General features: G+C 38.6%; 1 protein-coding gene across 2 annotated transcripts in view; it reads right to left on the reverse strand.

Annotated features, from left to right (window-relative positions):
- Positions 1-791: 791 nt before the first annotated feature.
- ass1 (argininosuccinate synthase 1) overlaps positions 792-18,139 on the reverse strand; it is a 153,886-nt gene continuing 136,538 nt past the window's right edge. The window contains exons 13-15 of one of the 2 annotated variants that reach the window (XM_072565748.1): positions 14,969-15,125; positions 5,026-5,091; positions 792-1,191 (exon numbers count right to left, since the gene is read on the reverse strand). In XM_072565748.1, coding sequence (XP_072421849.1) covers positions 1,140-1,191; positions 5,026-5,091; positions 14,969-15,125 — 275 coding nt within the window. In that variant the 3' untranslated portion in view covers positions 792-1,139. Of the gene's footprint in view, positions 1,192-5,021; positions 5,092-14,968; positions 15,126-18,139 lie in introns of those variants that run through there. The other variant, XM_072565749.1, reaches the window with a different exon arrangement.

Raw genomic sequence — 18,139 nt, forward strand, 5'->3', positions numbered from 1 at the left:
GAGGCTCCTATTGGGACAAACACTGCCCAATGGAGGCCAACTCTCCCAATCTGTTTCATCATCCTCCTGACCATAAATTCAATCCCTTCTCAGCAGCCTAACAGACTGGTCCAGTGGAAGATGCCAAATTATCTTTGAATCCAGCTTGGCTAACATTTGTCAGTAGGAACAGCCTGCAATCCCAGCAGTACCCACTGCTACTGCTGGCACCATAAAGAGCTGAGAAGCTAGCCATCTGATTGTCCAGTAGTTTGCAGAAAAGGCACTCCTCCCAGGTGAGGTACAAGTCTTGCCCTGTGTCTATTAATGATTCAGTGGCTATAAACTTGGCTGAGGGAACCATGCTTGGTGCAAGTTGGCTCACCTCTGGCTTTTGAATCAGGAGTGGGGCTATTGTCTCTGTGTAAACTTCTGGTCCAAGTTAAAAATTTTTCCTTTATTTTGTGAGTTTCAATGTTAGCTAACAGTTTCTTATGAGGAACTAGACCAAATGTCTTCTAGGAATAAAAAAATCAGAGACTTTCTTATTTCCACTACTTTTGTGGCCTTTTCAAAAACTATAAACATTTTCATCAGCCATGGCCTATCCTTTTAAAATTCCCTGCAAGACTTCTATCTTTCCTATTTCTTACAACTTTCACCTCAAGCAACCAAGGTGCCATTTTCTTTTTCACCTCAATGCTAATTTGTGCAATTGGTCTTATACCTTTATTTTAGTTATATGATATTTTAGTTATAAATTTAGTCCTTCTAAAGCTGTATCATAACATGAATCAAAATAATGTACGAAGTATATTTAAAACCATAAAATTTAATGACTTAAAGCGCACTTTAAGAATTCTGACAAAAATCATATCATACTCAAAACATCAACTTTGGTTCCATCTCCAAAGGTACTGCCAGACCTGATGTGTATTTTCCAGTACTTTGTTTTTATTTAAGAAATCGTGTCCTTCATTGTTACTTGAAAAAAAAATCACAGTGAAACAAGTCAACCCTAATATTTTTGTGTTCAAGATGATTTAGTTTATTTAATCTAAAACCATAACATTCAGGGGAAATCCACACTTTCCTTTGAGAAAGTTTCATATCCTGCAAAATTCAAATGCGTCGATGCGATAGTCAAAGTTCAACCTTATTCACTTAGACTTTGGAACCATGGAACTCTGGAGGCGATGGTATTCCTTCAATCTGTTTGAAAATAAAATGGGATACTTTGTTTTTGTATAAAAACAGAGAAACATCAAAAATGTAGAAATTAGGCTTTACATACATAAACAGAAATCCACAATCTTCCAATCAAAACTCTTCTGCCAGTTCTTTGAAGAAGGCCTGCCTGAATCCATTTTTGTAGTTTTGTTGATGTATGCGTGCTGCATACAGCAAGGCTGCACAGCTAGACTGACATGATATGCTCTACTCTAGCACTATAAGGGTGCAGTGCTCGTAATAAGGTCAGCCCAGGTGGACCTCATAGGATGTGAGGTAGCGGAGTGGGGTTGTTAATCTAGTCTAATCAACGAGTCCTGGCTGACAGATAAGAACAGGATTGTCTCTACCAACACCCTGGAGTTGTTCAGGGAGAGGTGGGCACCGCAGGGAGTGGAGTGCATTATTTCTCCCGCCAACTCTATTTTGATTTAACCCTGGCCTCCCCTTCACTATTTGATCACACAGCATTGCCTTTTGTGAAGGGCAGTGCTTGTCACTGGCCACGCGGGTGTTTTCCTTTCTTCCTGGTGGTGGAAATTGAATAAAGGTTTGTACACCTTGTGTCTCTCACTGTGTCTCACACCTGCACACACACAACATGGGTGCTGGGGAAAAAATAAGCACTATCGCAGTTAGGCGGTAGTGTGGGGGTTAAAAAAAAGAAAAAAAAAGGAAAAAAAAAGAAAAAAGAATAGGAGGTTCTGTTTTAAAAAACATAAACAGGGGATTGCCAGGTGATAGTGTGGGAAGAAAAAAAAAATAAAAGAACAGGAGTGTCTCTACCAACAGCCTGGAGTTGTTCAGGGAGAGGTGGGCACCGCAGGGAGTGGAGTGTATTATTTCCCCCTCCAACTCTATTTTGATTTAATCCCTGTCCTCCCCTTCACTGTTTGATCACACAGTATTGCCCTTTGAAGTGAAGGGCACTGCTTGTCACTGGCCACCTGGCTGTTTCCTTTCTTCCTGGTGGTGGAAATTTTGAATAAAGATTCGTGCACCTCGTGTCTCTCACTGTGTCTCACACCTGCACACACAACATGGGTGCTGGGGAAATAAAATAAGCACTAATGCAATTATGCGGTAGTGTGGGGGCTATAAAAATAAATAAACATGATTGTCAGACTTTGGCTTCACTCAGAGCTGGCTCTGAGGAAGCTGGATCAGTGTCAAGGACTATCTCTTGTTTGTATATAAAAAAAACAGGAGTGTCTCTACCAACACCCTCGAGGTTTTCAGGGGGAGGTGGGCACTGCAGGGAGTGGAGTGCATTATTTCCCCCTTCAACTCTATTTGATTTAATCCCTGCTCTCCCCTTCACTGTTTGATCATGCATCATCTGAGAAGAGCACTGCTTGTCACTGGCCACTCCAGTGTTGCCTTTCTTGCAGATGGTGGAAAATGAATAAAGATTTGTACACTTGTTGTTTTTCACTGTGTCTTACACCTGCATACAGACAACATGGGTGCTGGGGAAAAAATAAGCGCGACCGCCTAACAACGGGGTAGGAAAAAAAAGAGAAATGAAAATAAAGAAAAAGAACAGGAGTGTCAGTCACTTTCCATGTATAAATAAGAGGGGACTTGGTGATGAGAGAAAAGCATGCTCCGAAAGAAATCTGCTCGCAACAGTTGTTTTTGATTTGGAATAAGCATTTCTGGTATCATGCTGTTATTTGGGAAGCTTGGCTTGTTTAATTCATCTGTCGAAGAATGGAAACAGTGGGTTTCACCTCTCTGTCAAGCACTGAAGACACTTCGGAATCTGAGATGGACAGGGTGGATGACACTAACTCAATGCCTTTGGCACCTATGCAGAGAATGAACTTCTTCTGAGACACTCCGGGTGCAAGAGGTGTGTGTTACACCCTGCCTGCAATAGGGGCAGAATCGAAAGAAACTGAGCCGGCACTAAAATGCTCCGTGGGGAGCTATATTTTTAAAAAAAACGACCTATGTCCTCACTCTTAGAGCAGGAGGGATGTGGTAATAGTAACAAGGTCAGTCAGGTGGGCCTCAAAGATTATGAGTTTCCTGCTTAGGGCAGTTAATCTGGTCCAATTAGGGAGCCCTGGATGATGGATATAACAAGAGTGTCAGAGGCTCTGTTCTGAGAGCTGGCTCTGAGGGAGCTGGATCAGAATCAAGGATTCTCCCATGTAAATAAAGGGGGACTTGGTGATGGGATACCGGCCTGTGTGGAGTTATTTAAATGGTGGGTCATTCATACTTAGTGTCTAGAAATACAGACATTAACCTTTAAATTGTTCAGTATGGAGAGAGTTTTGCAATTGTCATGCTGGATGGGCTTTTAAATGTTTCAACTAGAATATTTAAATTCAGAACTTTATTTAGTGGCACCCCCCCCTGTTACTGAGTGATGGTGGTGGAGGGAGTGAATATTGTGGACATGGTGCCAATTAGCGGGCTGCTTTGTAGCAGATTATATCAAGCTTCAAGTGTAGCTGCAGCTACACTCATCCAGGTAAATAGGGAGTAGGAATATAGGAAACAAGAGTAGCCTATTCAACCCCTCAATCCTGCTCCGCCATTGAATGTAATCATGGCTGATCTGTGGCTTTGCTTCATATAACTATCTTTCGCTTGTATCCCTTATTACCATTGTTTAACAAAATAAATTATCGATCTCAGACTTTCATAACTGATCTACCATTCACTGCCATTTGTGGGTGAGAATTCCAACCCTCTATCACCCTTTTCGTGTTGAAGTGCTTCCTAACGTCACTCCTGAATGGTCTGACTTTAATTTTAAGACTATGCCCCTTAATTCTAGAATCCCCAACCAGTGGAAATAGTTTATCTTTACCTACTCAGTCTTTTCCTGTTAATATATTAAAGACTCCAACCAGGTCACCATTTAACCTTCTAAGTTCTTGAGAAAACAGGCCTGATTCATAATTTCTCCTTGTAACTTAGCCTCTGAAATCCAGATATTATTCTTGCAAACTTACATTGCACTCTGTCCAAAGCCCCCTTATCAGCTCAAACTTAGATATTGTTCAGGTCTGGATGCATTTGGATGTGCACTGCTTCATTATCAAAGGAATTACAAATGATGCTGAATATCGTGCAATCATCAGTGAGTATTCCCACTTCTGACCCTATCAGTCAAATTCAGCCTTAATGTCAAGAGCAGTCACTCTCACTCCTGAATTCAGCTCTTTGTCTGTGTTTGAACTAAGGCTGTGATCAGTCAGGAACTGAGTGACCCAGAAAACCCAAACTGAGTGTCAGTGAGCAGTTATTGTTGAACAAATGCTGCTTGGTTTCACTGTTGATGAATCAATTCCATCACTTTTTTTTTACTGATGAACAAGAGTAGATGGGATGGTAATTGGTCAGGTTGGACCTCCCCTGCATTTTTTCCATAGGACATAACTTGGCAACTTTCTACATTGCTAGATAGATACCCTTTGCCTTTAAAGATGATAAGCGTTGGAGCACATGTCTTCGAGCATTATTGCCAGAACGCTGTCAGGGCTCGTACTCTGCAGTATCCAGTATCCCCAACTATTTCTTGGTATCATGGAGAGTAAACAGAATTGGATAATTTCTGGCATCAGTAATGCTGGGGACAAAGCTGAGATAGATCTCATCTGCTCAGCACATCTTCACTAAGATAATAAAGAAAGACGAGCCATATTTGTATCCAACTATTGGCTTGTAAGCTTTGCAAACGTTTGGCTCATAATTTACCACAATATTCTGAGGATGGTCCCCACAATTAAAGAAAAATGAAAAACAACTTTTGACATCATGTAAAATGCCTGCAGCAAAAATTATAATGTCACTCACCTCAAAGAGCAGATCTTGATAAATCCACCTGCATCAATTGGGTCATAATCACCCTGCACATTCATGCTAGAAAGAAAAAGAAACCAATTAATCACATTTATCAACTCTTGATTAATATTCTTCTGCTGCATTTTAAAACAGTTAAGGCATGTCGTGAGGGCTTTGTCCAAAGAGAAGTCCTTGGCTCATTGCCTGCTGACGCCGTTTCCTGAACTACTTTACTGACAAATTTTTCTTATCAGTGGTAGTTCCACTGATTGCATTCTAACTGACTCTCCTTCCCAAACACTTCATTGATTACATTTTCTATATGACTGCTAATTTTTAAAAATGCAAGTACTTGGTAATCCACAGCCTTCCACTCTCAGGGACAGGACAAAGACTAATACAATTGAACCCTTTCTGTTGGAGTTATTCTAAACTACACATGAAATATTTGACCAATTGAACTAACCAGTGTCTCCTTGCAAGTGCTTTCAGTGAAACCACTATTTTAATGTAGTATCTCACCATATAGCTAAATGTTTGATCACGCCACAAGTTCATTTTGATGCTTTTAGGAGAATAAAGTGCTGTAAATGGAGAACAGAATGGAAATTTATATCTTTCAGTTCCCTACATAAATAACAAAAATGAAAGAGCACAGAATTCTTGGTACTCTCATCAACATTGGTTGATTACGTGAGAGAGACAGAGAGAGAGACAGAGAGAGAGAGACAGAGAGAGAGAGACAGAGAGAGAGAGACAGAGAGAGAGAGACAGAGAGAGAGAGACAGAGAGAGAGAGACAGAGAGAGAGAGACAGAGAGAGAGAGACAGAGAGAGAGAGACACAGAGAGAGAGACAGAGAGAGAGAGACAGAGAGAGAGAGACAGAGAGAGAGAGAGACAGAGAGAGAGAGACAGAGAGAGAGAGACAGAGAGAGAGAGACAGAGAGAGAGAGACAGAGAGAGAGAGACAGAGAGAGAGACAGAGACAGAGAGAGAGGAGTCGGGATAAAGGGCATGTTATCCCATTAACAGGTTTTGAAAAGTAATGCTTCCAGGATCTGTACTGGGGCCATAATATACATTTGTAATATCTGATGTAAAGGATCAGAGAGTTAGGTGTCCAAATTTGCAGATGCCTGTAAGAAGTTAAGTAAGTTATTTAGAAGGGAGAACAAGACAAAAAAGGACAGAGATAAAGCCGATAGATAAACACATGCATCAAACATGAATCAATATGTGGGGAGGCTTGAGATCATCCAGTTTGCATCAAAGAAAGATAAATTAGAACAGTTTCTTAATGGTAAGTGACCAAGAACTGTGCTTTGGATTACCAAATACTTGCATTTTTAAAAATTAGCAGTCATATAGAAAATGTAATCAATGAAGTGTTTGGGAAGGAGAGTCAGTTAGAATGCAAAACAAAAGAGGAAAGTTAAAAATCACACAGCACCAGGTTATAGACCAACAGGTTTATTTGGAAGCATTAGCTTTCAGAGCACCACTCCATCAGATGAGGAGCAGCGCTCCAAAAGCTAGTGCTTCCAAATAAACCTGTTGGACTATAACCTGGTGTTGTGTGATTTTTAACTTTGTACACCCCAGTCCAAAACAAAAGAGGAAATGATGCTTTACTTGTAAATTTTGATCTAGGTGAATGCTTTGTCCCTTTGTTTCTCGATGACTGAATCAGACTTATCAATACTGAAGCAAAGTCAGAAGATATCTTAAGGAAGAGGTGGGTGTTTATAGCATTGCAAGAAAGGTTATGCAATTTGAAGTAATAGCAGAGATTTTAAACCAGACATGAGAAGATACAAGAAGCCTATGCAAATTTGCTAGAACAGGGGTGATAGGTAAGTGGGAGTTATTATAAAAAAGCTAGAATTTTGGATGAGTTGATGTTTATGCAGATTGGAAGTTGGGAGGTCCCAGGACAGTACTGAAATGATTAAATTCAAAGGCAGTGCAAGCATGAATACACATTTCAACAGCAGAATGAATCAGTTAGGTGCTGAAGCAGTCGCTGATATATCCAACAGAATTTAGGTGAAAATTCTTTTGCTCAGACAGTAGTCAGAAGGTGTCACTTTGGAATAGTTAAGGTAACACAGATATCCTTAAGAGAAAGTTATATAAGTAAACAAGGAAAAAAGGAACAAAGAGTTTTCAGATTGAGTTATGTGAAGTAGGATAGAACAAAACTATATGCAAAGACCAGTTAGGTTAAATGGTCTGTTGCTATACAGCAAATTCTATGTGATTCCATTTAACTTATTAAGTGAAATTATATGGCTTTGTGGTGGAAAGGATTCAGGATTGGGAGTTTATTTTGGAATTGACGTGGACAGTAAGACTATGAACAGTTCAAGATAATGAATGAAGAATCCTTTGGAAGCAGCTAGATCACGTGATAGATGATTGAATTAATTTGTGCCAGAAACATTCAAATCAATGTCATTTGCACTCGAGGAGGGAAATATTTTACTAGAAACAAAGTTAAAGGTAGAGGTTAAAGAAAGTTTGAGCAGACGGAGGGCTGCATAAGCAACATACAAAGGGAGGCTCAAAGGTTAAGTAGTTGAAACTTTCTCAGCATAGTTGTGATATGGGGAAAGCATTTCTCGCCAGGCAGATGCAGAAAAGAATTTTGGTTGGAAGGTTTGTGGAAGGTGTGATTGGTGAGGTGGCAATAGGAGCGCTTGGAGATGAACCTCATTTGTGATCAAGATCATGGCAGCATAATGGGAGAATATATTTCCTTGTAGCTATTTATATGGTGAAATTGGTAGATATTTGGAAACGTACATGTAAGATGTACTTTTGTGTAAAACTAACTTTGAAAAGGGAAAAGTGGCTTTCCCTCCCAAGTTTTAGTGAATGAAATGGTAACCTTACACTGACGTTTTACATTTGACTGAGATTTCCATTATGTAATCCTCAGTGCATATTAGAGAGATTATGATTGCATAACTAATATTTTAGAAGCAGTAAGTGATACTTTGAAGTGTTTACTTAGCAAAGCATGTGCACTTCACTACATAGGTGGACTCAAGTGGTTTACGATGCATTTTGTAGCACTCCACACAATGTAATGAGCAAACCTATTGCTTATTTTAAAAGCTACATTTAACTCCTCTTGCCATGAATACCATATGAGCAGATTGATGATGTGCATAACTCCCCAGGGTACCTATACCCCTATGGTATCTACTGTTTACTAAATAGTGTTTTTATCCAAGGTTTTGCTTACACTAATACATCTGTTCTACCCTTGCTAAATGTTGGGTCAATTGCTTCAACAGATAAATTAGGATCAATAAATGGTTCAAGGATAATGCAGGTTGACAGCAACATGTCCATGAAACATGCATCATGTTAATTTTACTCTTCAGACCTTTACTATAGTGTGTTAGAAGGCAAGTCTAAAAAGCCGCAGCATATTGACACAGCCTTTTCAATGGAAAACATTTGCTCAACAAATTGATTTTTTTTTATTATTCTTTGACACTCAGGGGCAATAAAATGAAATCTCTCGGTTAAACCACCAGAGTTTTACTTTAAAAAGAAAAATTAAAAGCCAAGTTATTGTTCTTTTGTTGACCTAGAGTATGCAAGCTGCATTGAACGCTGCCATACAATACAAACTTAACAAGTAGAGAACATCTATCAACAGCAGCTTTGGTTGTCAGTTGCAACCTGACAATGTCAAGCATATAGAGAACCTTCAAGGCGACGTGACTAATTAAGTGTACTTAGAATCTAGTTTATTAAATATGTGTGTATGTGTACAAGTAATACAAATACAATCACTTTTAATAACCTTTACCATTCAATATAATTAAAATCTAATCAGGTCACATGGCTGTTACAGCAATACTGTATCTCAAGCCAAGGCACATAACAAGCCACTTACTTGGATGTTTAACAAAGTAAATAAAGTATATGATGAATCCTCCCAGATCACACACTAACTCACCTACAAGTGGCTGCTGGACCACCATTGGCATTGATTTGGTTTCAGTTTGCCTATTCATGCTCACAGCTGCAGATTTTCACAACAAAAACACGCGGTATTAACCAAAGTACGCTTCAACCTACCACACAATCCAATTTGTTCTTATTATAATTTACATCTGCAGGTTAATATTAATCTCTTAGAATTCAGTTCTCAGTACAACAAATTACACAATAATGTAATGTATTTCTGTGAGCAGGATGGTGAGGTGAAGGTGTGGGGAGGAATGGGAAGAAAGTATCTAAGTCTTCAAGATGAATAAAAATTGCTGGTGGAAATACTTCATAGCTGTGTAGAAGAAAGCAGAGTTAATGAATGGAATTTAATGGCTTCTCCTAAGGTAGTTTGGAGATAGGTAGCACTTAGACCAAAGAACAATACAGCATAGGCACAGGCCCTTCAGTCCTCCAAGCCTGCACTGACACATTTTACCCTTCCGTAATAAAACTGTCTTCTCTTACAGGATCCGTATCCCTCTCTTCCCTTCCTATTCATGTGTTTGTCCAGGTGCTTCTTGAACGTTGCTATTGTGTCTGCTTCCACCACCTCCTCTGGCAGCACGTTCCAGGCACTCACCACCCTTTGTGTGAAAGATTTGCTTTGCACATCTCTTTTAAACATTCCCCCCACACCTTGAACATGTGCCCCCTAGTAATTGACTCCTCCACCCTGGGGGGAAAGACCTCATACTTTTCATTCCATCCATGCCAGTCACAACCTTATAAACTTCTATCAGGTTGGCCTTCCACCTCCTGCGTTCCAATGAAAACAAACACAAACAAACCTTTAGAAAGGTTTTCCAGAGAAAACAAACAAACCTTTCTTCATCGCTAAAATCCTCCATACCAGAAAATTCTGGTAAACCCTTTCTGTTCCTTCTCCAAAGCACACACATCCTTCTGGTAGTATGGTGACCAGTATTGTACGCAATATTCTAACTGCAGCCTGACTAAAGTTCTTTAAAGCTGCAGTATAACTTACCTTTCCTTATACTCAATGCCCCTTATATGAAGGCAAGCATTCCATAGGCCTTTTTCACTATGTTATCTGCTTGCGCTGCCACCTTCAGTGATGTGTGGACCTCACACCCAGATCCCTCTACATATAAAACTCCTACAGGTTTTGCCATTCACAGTACAATTTCCACCTGTACTTGACCTTCCAAAATGCATTACCTCACATTTATTCAGATTAAACTCGATCTGTCATTTTTATGCCCATGCCTTCAACCAATCTACAACTTGCTGTATCTTCTGACAATCCTCCTCACTATTTGCAACTTTACCAATTTATTTATCATCTGCAAACTTACTAATTAGATCAGCTACGTTTTTCCTCCAAATCACTTATGTAGACCACGAACAGAAAAGAAACCAGCACTGATTCCTGTGGAACACCACTTGTCACAACCTTCCATTCCAAAAAGCATCCTTCCATCGCTACCCTCTGTCTCCTATGACTAAGCTAGACCTGTATCCAGAAGCACCAGGTCATAGACATTAGAAGACATTCAGTTTGATTCCTAACTTGTGTATATACCACTACAGCAGTTGATGGGGCAGTAAGTGTTGAGGTTGGTATCAATGCTTTTGGACTGAAGAATGCATTAAGTATCCACAAATATCTATGAGAAATTCATGGTTGGGTAAGACTGGTACTGGTGATCCCTCCTGAATGAAGTAGCCCAACGATGCTCACTATCTAGGCGACTGCATGTAAAGTGGACAACTGGACGAGGTATCAGATGATTGCAATGCTCACAAATATATGATGAAAAACGAAGCTTCAGGGGAGGGTGGAAGAAACCCAAAAATTAAAATTAATGCTAATCAGTCACATCTCATATATTGCCTCTTCAAGCTATCCAGTCTAGCTCATTACTGAGCAATTTCTCTCCTTAATGGCTCACTGCTGTGCACCCTCTGTTCAAAGTACAAAAATTGCTCCTGACAACTCTATAGAATATTATACTCTGCAGTGGCTGACGTCAGAACCAATCACGGATCTGATGAGCAAAACAGGCATTTACATTTATAGGGGAGTTTTTCCTTTGTGCACTATTAAAGGAAAAATTGCAAATGCAAATGTTTTACTTCCATAGCAAACTGATGAAATTTTCCCCCAAGATTTTCTCTATTTTAAGTAAAACAAATAAGAGGCAAAGACAACAGAAGAAAGCAATTGGCTCAGTTTATTAAGAAAGGATTGATATTGTAGGCACCAGTCCCTAAAGTGTTCAGTACAGTTAGTGACTAGGATACAACCTCATTTGAATAAACACTTCTGAAGTCCTGGCTGACACATATTTCTAACTATGGATTCAACTCTCAGTAAATCACATTTCCCTATCATGTGGTGCTTCAAACTTATACTGGCTCCTGGACAATCATTTTAAAATTTTTACGCCTGCTTTCAATCCTTCCATGTCCTAACGTCACCCTAATTCTGTAATCTCTTCCATCCCTCGGTTCAGGGATAATCTTCTAAGACTGTTCACTTGCGAATTCCCAACTGTAATTGTTCCATTATCAATGGGTACAGGCCCTAATCTCTGGAATGCCCTTCTTTTACATCACCGCTTTTCTCCATCAGGACATTTCTTGAAACCTAATCATTTGACCAGATTTTGGTCAACAGATCTAAAACCTCATGCATCTCGGTGTCATACTTCGGTCTGTGGGGATGCAAGCTCAGAGCAAAAGTGACCCAAGACTTGCATAAGCCAAATGTGTACATCTGTTCCTTATGGCTGACAAGAACACCAAAAGTAAAACTCTGTGACACATGAACTGACTCTTGACAGATTTCAACTGGCAGGATGACACGGCATCAAAGTTTAGGCTTCCAACTAAAATTGAAGATCTGGTCCTGAAAACTTGGTTGGATTGAATTTTTATATTTGAAAAAAGATCACAATGCTTTCGTCTGGGTATCACACCCCAATCATCTGCTCAAACAGCAAGGCATGTAGTGAATGCCTTGGATTTTAACCAAGATGGGGACTTACTGGGTCATGGTTTTTGAGAAACTATCTAATTGACTCTTATAAATCGTATTAAATCAGTGATATTCAAGCTCCTTATAATGAAAATAAAATTAGCATGTGGAAATATTCATGTTTGTCATACCTTTCTAACAATTATTGCTCAAAAAAAAAAAATCGATTTGTAGAGCTGCTGAATTTGCATTTCATTTTTATATTATATCTTGCGCTACTTTATGAGTTAGACACTGTTTAGGCCTGGCTTCCCTCACATTGTGGCATTAATACAGCAATAGAGTGCGGTTTTGAAAACCTCTCCTCCTAGTTTGAGCTGTCTAACACAATGGAGCACAAGCACCAAATTGTTTGGCACATGTTTAATGTTACATCCTGTTGTGGAGTATTGAACTGAAGTCTGCCACCCAGCTCTCATAGGAATGCAAACAAGAAAAAATATTGTTGTAAAAATTTTTGTATAGTTCTCTTAGCAGCAATACAGAGTGGTTCTGGCAGTGGCTCAGGAGAAGGTCATCTCCGCTGTCAGTAATGCATAATCAGAAAAACCAAAGAGAGCAAATTCAGATGAAACACCCTAATATAATTCTTTAATTTTTTTCCTGTCTTAGCTTATGCTTTTAGATTTTCTGCTTATCTATATCTCCCTCCATACAGGTTTCAAAACGCCACAACAGTTACAATCCATGTTGCGATTGATGAATTATTTGTGAGAATAAAAAAACAAGCAATTTGGAAGAATGTACAATGGTGCTGGATGTCTCTCCAGAATTCCATGCTTTTATTTTTGTGCAGTCGAGTGGGCTGTATGCCGTATAATTACATTACTTTATACCTACTGTGACCAGTCACTTCCAGCCTCCTGTACTGCTTACTGCTATTCTTTTATTAGTATGATTCCATCATCATTCAAACATTTTAAAGGCACTGATGTAGAAATTGAAAGAGAAATCACTTTGGAACTGACAGGGAATAAATGCTCCTGATTACTTTTACTTTATTCATTTAGCTCCTTCTGTGACTGTAAGCCATAAAGAAGGGGATTATTAAGGGTTACTCTGCACACATTTTGCCTACAAAAGAGATAAATCAACTGAGGTATTTATCTTACCCGATACCTTTTTTCTCAGGGATAAAAACATTTCAATGTCTTTACAATCTCAAAATGTAGCTTTGACAATAAGAAAGTAAACTGCATGTGTAACACAATACCATTCTAACTCTGCATGAGTAATTGTATTTACTTATTTAAAAACAAGGATAAAGGACACAGTTTGTTGTCTTTTGAGTGGACTACAAGAAACTTAAGACAGATTTGTATTGATCCACTGAATGGTACCATGGGTTATTGATCTGTATGTGTTATTGTTGATCTTTTGTATGGCTGTAATTGGTGGTTTAAAATCAATAAAGACTACAAGATTGTAACGTGTGCATCAGATGTATGCATTTTTTGGGCCATGAGACTGTCAATAGCTATTTTCACTGTATCAAGAACATTGCATTGCCTTTCCATACTTACCCACTTACAAAACATCAACTTCAATACTGTAACAAACATTGAGTTTTTCTGCTGGTAGTATCTAATATACATTGTACATGATACACAGCAAGAGTATGGATGAATGAGCGAGAGTTAAAGGAAATAATTCCATCTGAAGGGTCAGGGTGGCAATATAAACCCCCACAGCATATAACTGCTTGACACAAAATGTTATTTCTTTTAAAACTCAATCCTAAGTCTCGTATTCCCTTGAATTGATATATTTCATTGGGAGTCACCGAAGGAACAACTCATTTTGCCAGATTTCTTGTACTATGCAGTTATAAGAGCTTCATAAGCTCAACCAACAGTTGCACACCAAATGTTTCAGTATGGTAAATATCTCGGCATTTCATATACCTTTTCTTCAAATCATACCAGAAGCATGCAATTTAAAGTTTCAATCCCGAAGTTTAAAGTTCCTTTTGTATCATGTAACATTGTGTTGTGATAACCAAGTTCATGAATGAAATTTCAGGCACAGACCGAGTAAATCGACAAGGTCTTTTCTCTGCGGTGGGGGGAAATCCAGAACTAAAGGGCATAGGTTTAGGGTGAAGGGGAAAGATTTAAAAGGAACCTAAGGGGCAATGTTTTCAGGAAGACAGTAGTGGATGTATGGAATGAGCTGCCAGAGCAAGTGGTGGAGGCTGGTACAATTACAACATTTAAAAAACATCTTGATGGGTATATAAATAGGGAGGGTTGAGAGAGATATGGACCAAGTGCTGACAAATGGGACTAGAATAATTTAGGATATCTGGTTGACATGGATGAGTTGAACCAAAAGGGTCAGTTTCCGTGACTCCATGACTATGACAAGTAAAGCTATCAATTTTGACAAATTAAAAATATGATCTCAAGATGCTGGGAGTGCATTTCAAGAAGTTAGCACCTGTGGACCTCTTCCACTAGAAATCAAGTGGCTTAAGCTGTTTACAGTCCTTTTACGAGGAGTTCTGATGTGACCAAACTAACACATAAGGAGCTTCTATTTTGGCTTTCACAGCAGCTATGAATTTATGGTATCATGATTTTTAATCGATCTTCTTAGCTGAAGATAGAAATCTTCTGCCACAATTGTATTGCTCTTTTTCAATACTTGGTTTCTTATTTTGGCATCATCTTCAGCTTGGTGCATTTTGCTCACTACACACTAATGACTTATGTCATGACTACCGACAGCTGAAATGGCCTGACACGAAGAAATATTCAAGTCTAAACCTGAGATTTTTTTACAATAAAAAAGGATAGGTGTTGATTTAGAAAGATCTTGTGGTGGGCATTTTGCAACGAGACCAACACTCTTAAATCAGCTGAGCTGACTTTGTGGTACAAATTTTCACACTATACAAACAAAATTAGAAATCAATTAATAAGGAACGTGATGGCATATACCTGACAAGATCCTGGTTGTACAAGGAAGTAGGTGATTCACGGCCAAGAACATAAACGTGCCCCTTAAAGACAGATACTTGAACTGTCCCTGCAACATGTTCCTGTGATTTGTTGATGCAGTGCCGTACAAATTTACACTCAGGGCTATCCCAAAATCCTTTCAAAACATGAAGAACAACAAAGTAAATAAATATTGAGTAGATAATCTGAAATGATTGTAAAACATTAATTTCATTGGTCAAGAAAACATTATAAACCATGATGACAATAATCATGCAATTCATAAATACCATCCAAATCCCAAAGATGTATATGACACAAACAAATACAAGTTCACTTTGAAGATGCATATGTATCTGGGCTGCACTTTGAGGTGGTGAAATGGTGAGGCTCCACTCCCTACAACACACCAAGTCTGGTGCCAAATATCAGACAAAACATTTTAGTGATCTAGTTATTGTCACATTTAAGAAAGTATAGAAGAGTTCCTTTTCACGGTTTTTAAATGCATCAATGCTCACTCTTCTCCCGCAGTCCTCATGCTTAAGGCAAGGTACATGTATAGCCCCCGATTAATAGATAGAACTAATTTTCATGGTTCCAACATATCTCTAGCTTTCAGCAGCAAGAATGATTGCAATAAAAAAATCTGTTTTTTTTTCCAAAGTAAATCCTAATCTGTATGCTTTTGAACGGTTTCTACCAAACACAATATTTATAATCCATAATAATGTTGCAGCATTGAACAAGCATTACCCCAAACCAGGGTAATATGAAATAATATGAAATGGGAACACAGCAACACACAAAACTACTTATAAAAGACATTGTCTCTTAAATTTAAGAGAGTCTCTTCATTTTCTCTATCAATATTGTAACAGGTCCAATCTCCTCTTTTGTTCTAAAGAATCATCCAACACCCAGACAATTTGCACTGCATAGTTAATCAAAGGCGCAATCCCATTATTTGCTCTGTTGTTGCTACAATGAATAATGTTGAGGTTCCAGCATAAATGCTCAAAAGTTAAATGCAGGGACCATGCAGCTATGGAGCTGCTTACTGGTGCCAACATGCACTTTCCTGTTTAGTTACCAGGACACGTCACTCTGCCGCTGTAACTATCGCAAAAAAAAGTAACATCAGCGATAATGTGACACTAGGTCACAAATGTGCGCTATCTTCTAGAGCCAACTCCATGTTGTAATAAGTTTCATTTTTTAAGAGACGTGTACAATTGAACGCTATTGTAACTCTTACAATTTGGCTTGCATAATATACTCCATCTAGATCAAGTATTCACAACAAAACAGCTTCATGCTGACTTTAAAGCTCAATGGGCATAACTAGCCTGTTTTATAGATAAAATGAGGATTAACCAGGAAATAGACTAGGTTAAGTGGCAAGAGTTACTTCCAATCTATTTGGCACTAACTGGACAGGCAAGCACAGTGGTACACTCCAATAGTACTACCATCTCCCCAGTTGCTTTAATTAAACTGGTTTAAACTGGTAAAAACTGGAAAACCTTAGCAGGTCCAGCAACTCTGTGGCAAGAGAAACAGCAATAACCCCTCGAGTCTGAAGAAGCTGATTCCTATCATAATCAAAACGTCAACTCTGTTTCTCTCTCCACAGATGTTGAAAGACCTGCTGAGTTTCTCCTGCATTTTCTGTTCTTTTCACAGTTTTCTAGAATCAGCAGGATTTTATTTTTTTTCCACAATAAAGCTTACTACTTTGACAGACACTACACTACTGACATGGCAAACTTTGAATATAATTTGTCACATGCTGTAACAAATAAAAACTGCTCTCAGCAACAGATGTCATGTTTTATTTTTTCGTTCCATAATTGTATCTAGTGATGGATGGCAAATGTGTCTTCAATTACTAATAAACTGGAATCTTTTCATTTAGTTTGTACTAACACTAATTGTTGTGAACTTGAATCAACTACTTGATTCCTTTATTTACAAAACTGATTTTCAAAGGTTTTACTTTATTTACATTTTTTTATTTACTTTTTTGAGGTGGGGGTAACATCTATTAAAAATGACATGACATGAAAAAATTCACAACCTGCTGCATTTCACTAAAGTCATTACAAGAGAGGGCCTCTCAGGAAAGAAAAGGCTGAAAAATGGCTTCTTTCAACTTTATAAAGTCCTACCAACCCTGACAATGAAGTCACAAAGGGCAGTTCAAATTCATCCTGCAGGCCTTTGAGCTCTGAATGAACAGCCTGGCGTGGCCTCCTGATAGCTTGCTGAACAGTCCCATGAGGGGCTTCTCAGACCTTCTAGTAAATCTAACTGAATAGCTGAGACCTGACCCAGTATTTATCAGGATTGGAATCAAAGGTCCATATGTTTCATTCTGAAACATGCACGTTTTTGTTGCAGCTCAACGGTACTCTCTTTCCAAAATAACATCTCTAATCAGAGCTCAAAAGGACTGACGAGTCTCCAATTTCTCTTTTTTTTTCTCCTTCTTTCTCCTGCTGCACAAGAAGCTGTCACTGTCACATCTGTCTGTTTATCTGGCTCAAGTACACCTTGACAACATATTCTCTGGTGTTCAGCTCCCTTGAGACAGAGACAATACAATTTGTTTTTAGTAGCATCATGGAAACATCAGACAATGCTTACAATTATTCTGAGCAAAGACCTGTAATTTTCACCTGTCATCTTTGATGCAACACTTCCCATTAAAAAAATGATAAATAGATTAATAGTGGCACATGAATTTCTCATTTAAACTAAAATGGATTTCTACCTTGGAAACAGTTCTGCTGGTAGTGGTGGAAAAATCCATCTGCAACTTTCAATAAACTGTATGTAAGACTCACTTTTGTTTCACACTCAAACTGAGGAATATTCATACTGGGAATAGAACAATTTTCATTCTTCTCATCCATCAAGCACTTTTACGGCAGTTACATGCAAATACAAGTTAAAATTAAGTTCAGAACAACAACATTTACTTTGCTGGTGTGACATTTCAATTCCCCACATCACCTATCATTCTGATTTGAGTAAAATTGGCAAATTGTTTTGAGTTACAGACAGAGGCAGTAAGGGAAATGGTTATAAATTATTTCACTTAAGACTTTAGAGCTTGGAGAACTACAGTTGTTTCTTCTCAGTATGGACATTATTCAAGCTCAAAAC

This window comes from Chiloscyllium punctatum, chromosome 49, assembly GCF_047496795.1.
Source record: "Chiloscyllium punctatum isolate Juve2018m chromosome 49, sChiPun1.3, whole genome shotgun sequence".
NCBI classification, from domain to species: Eukaryota; Metazoa; Chordata; class Chondrichthyes; order Orectolobiformes; family Hemiscylliidae; genus Chiloscyllium; species Chiloscyllium punctatum.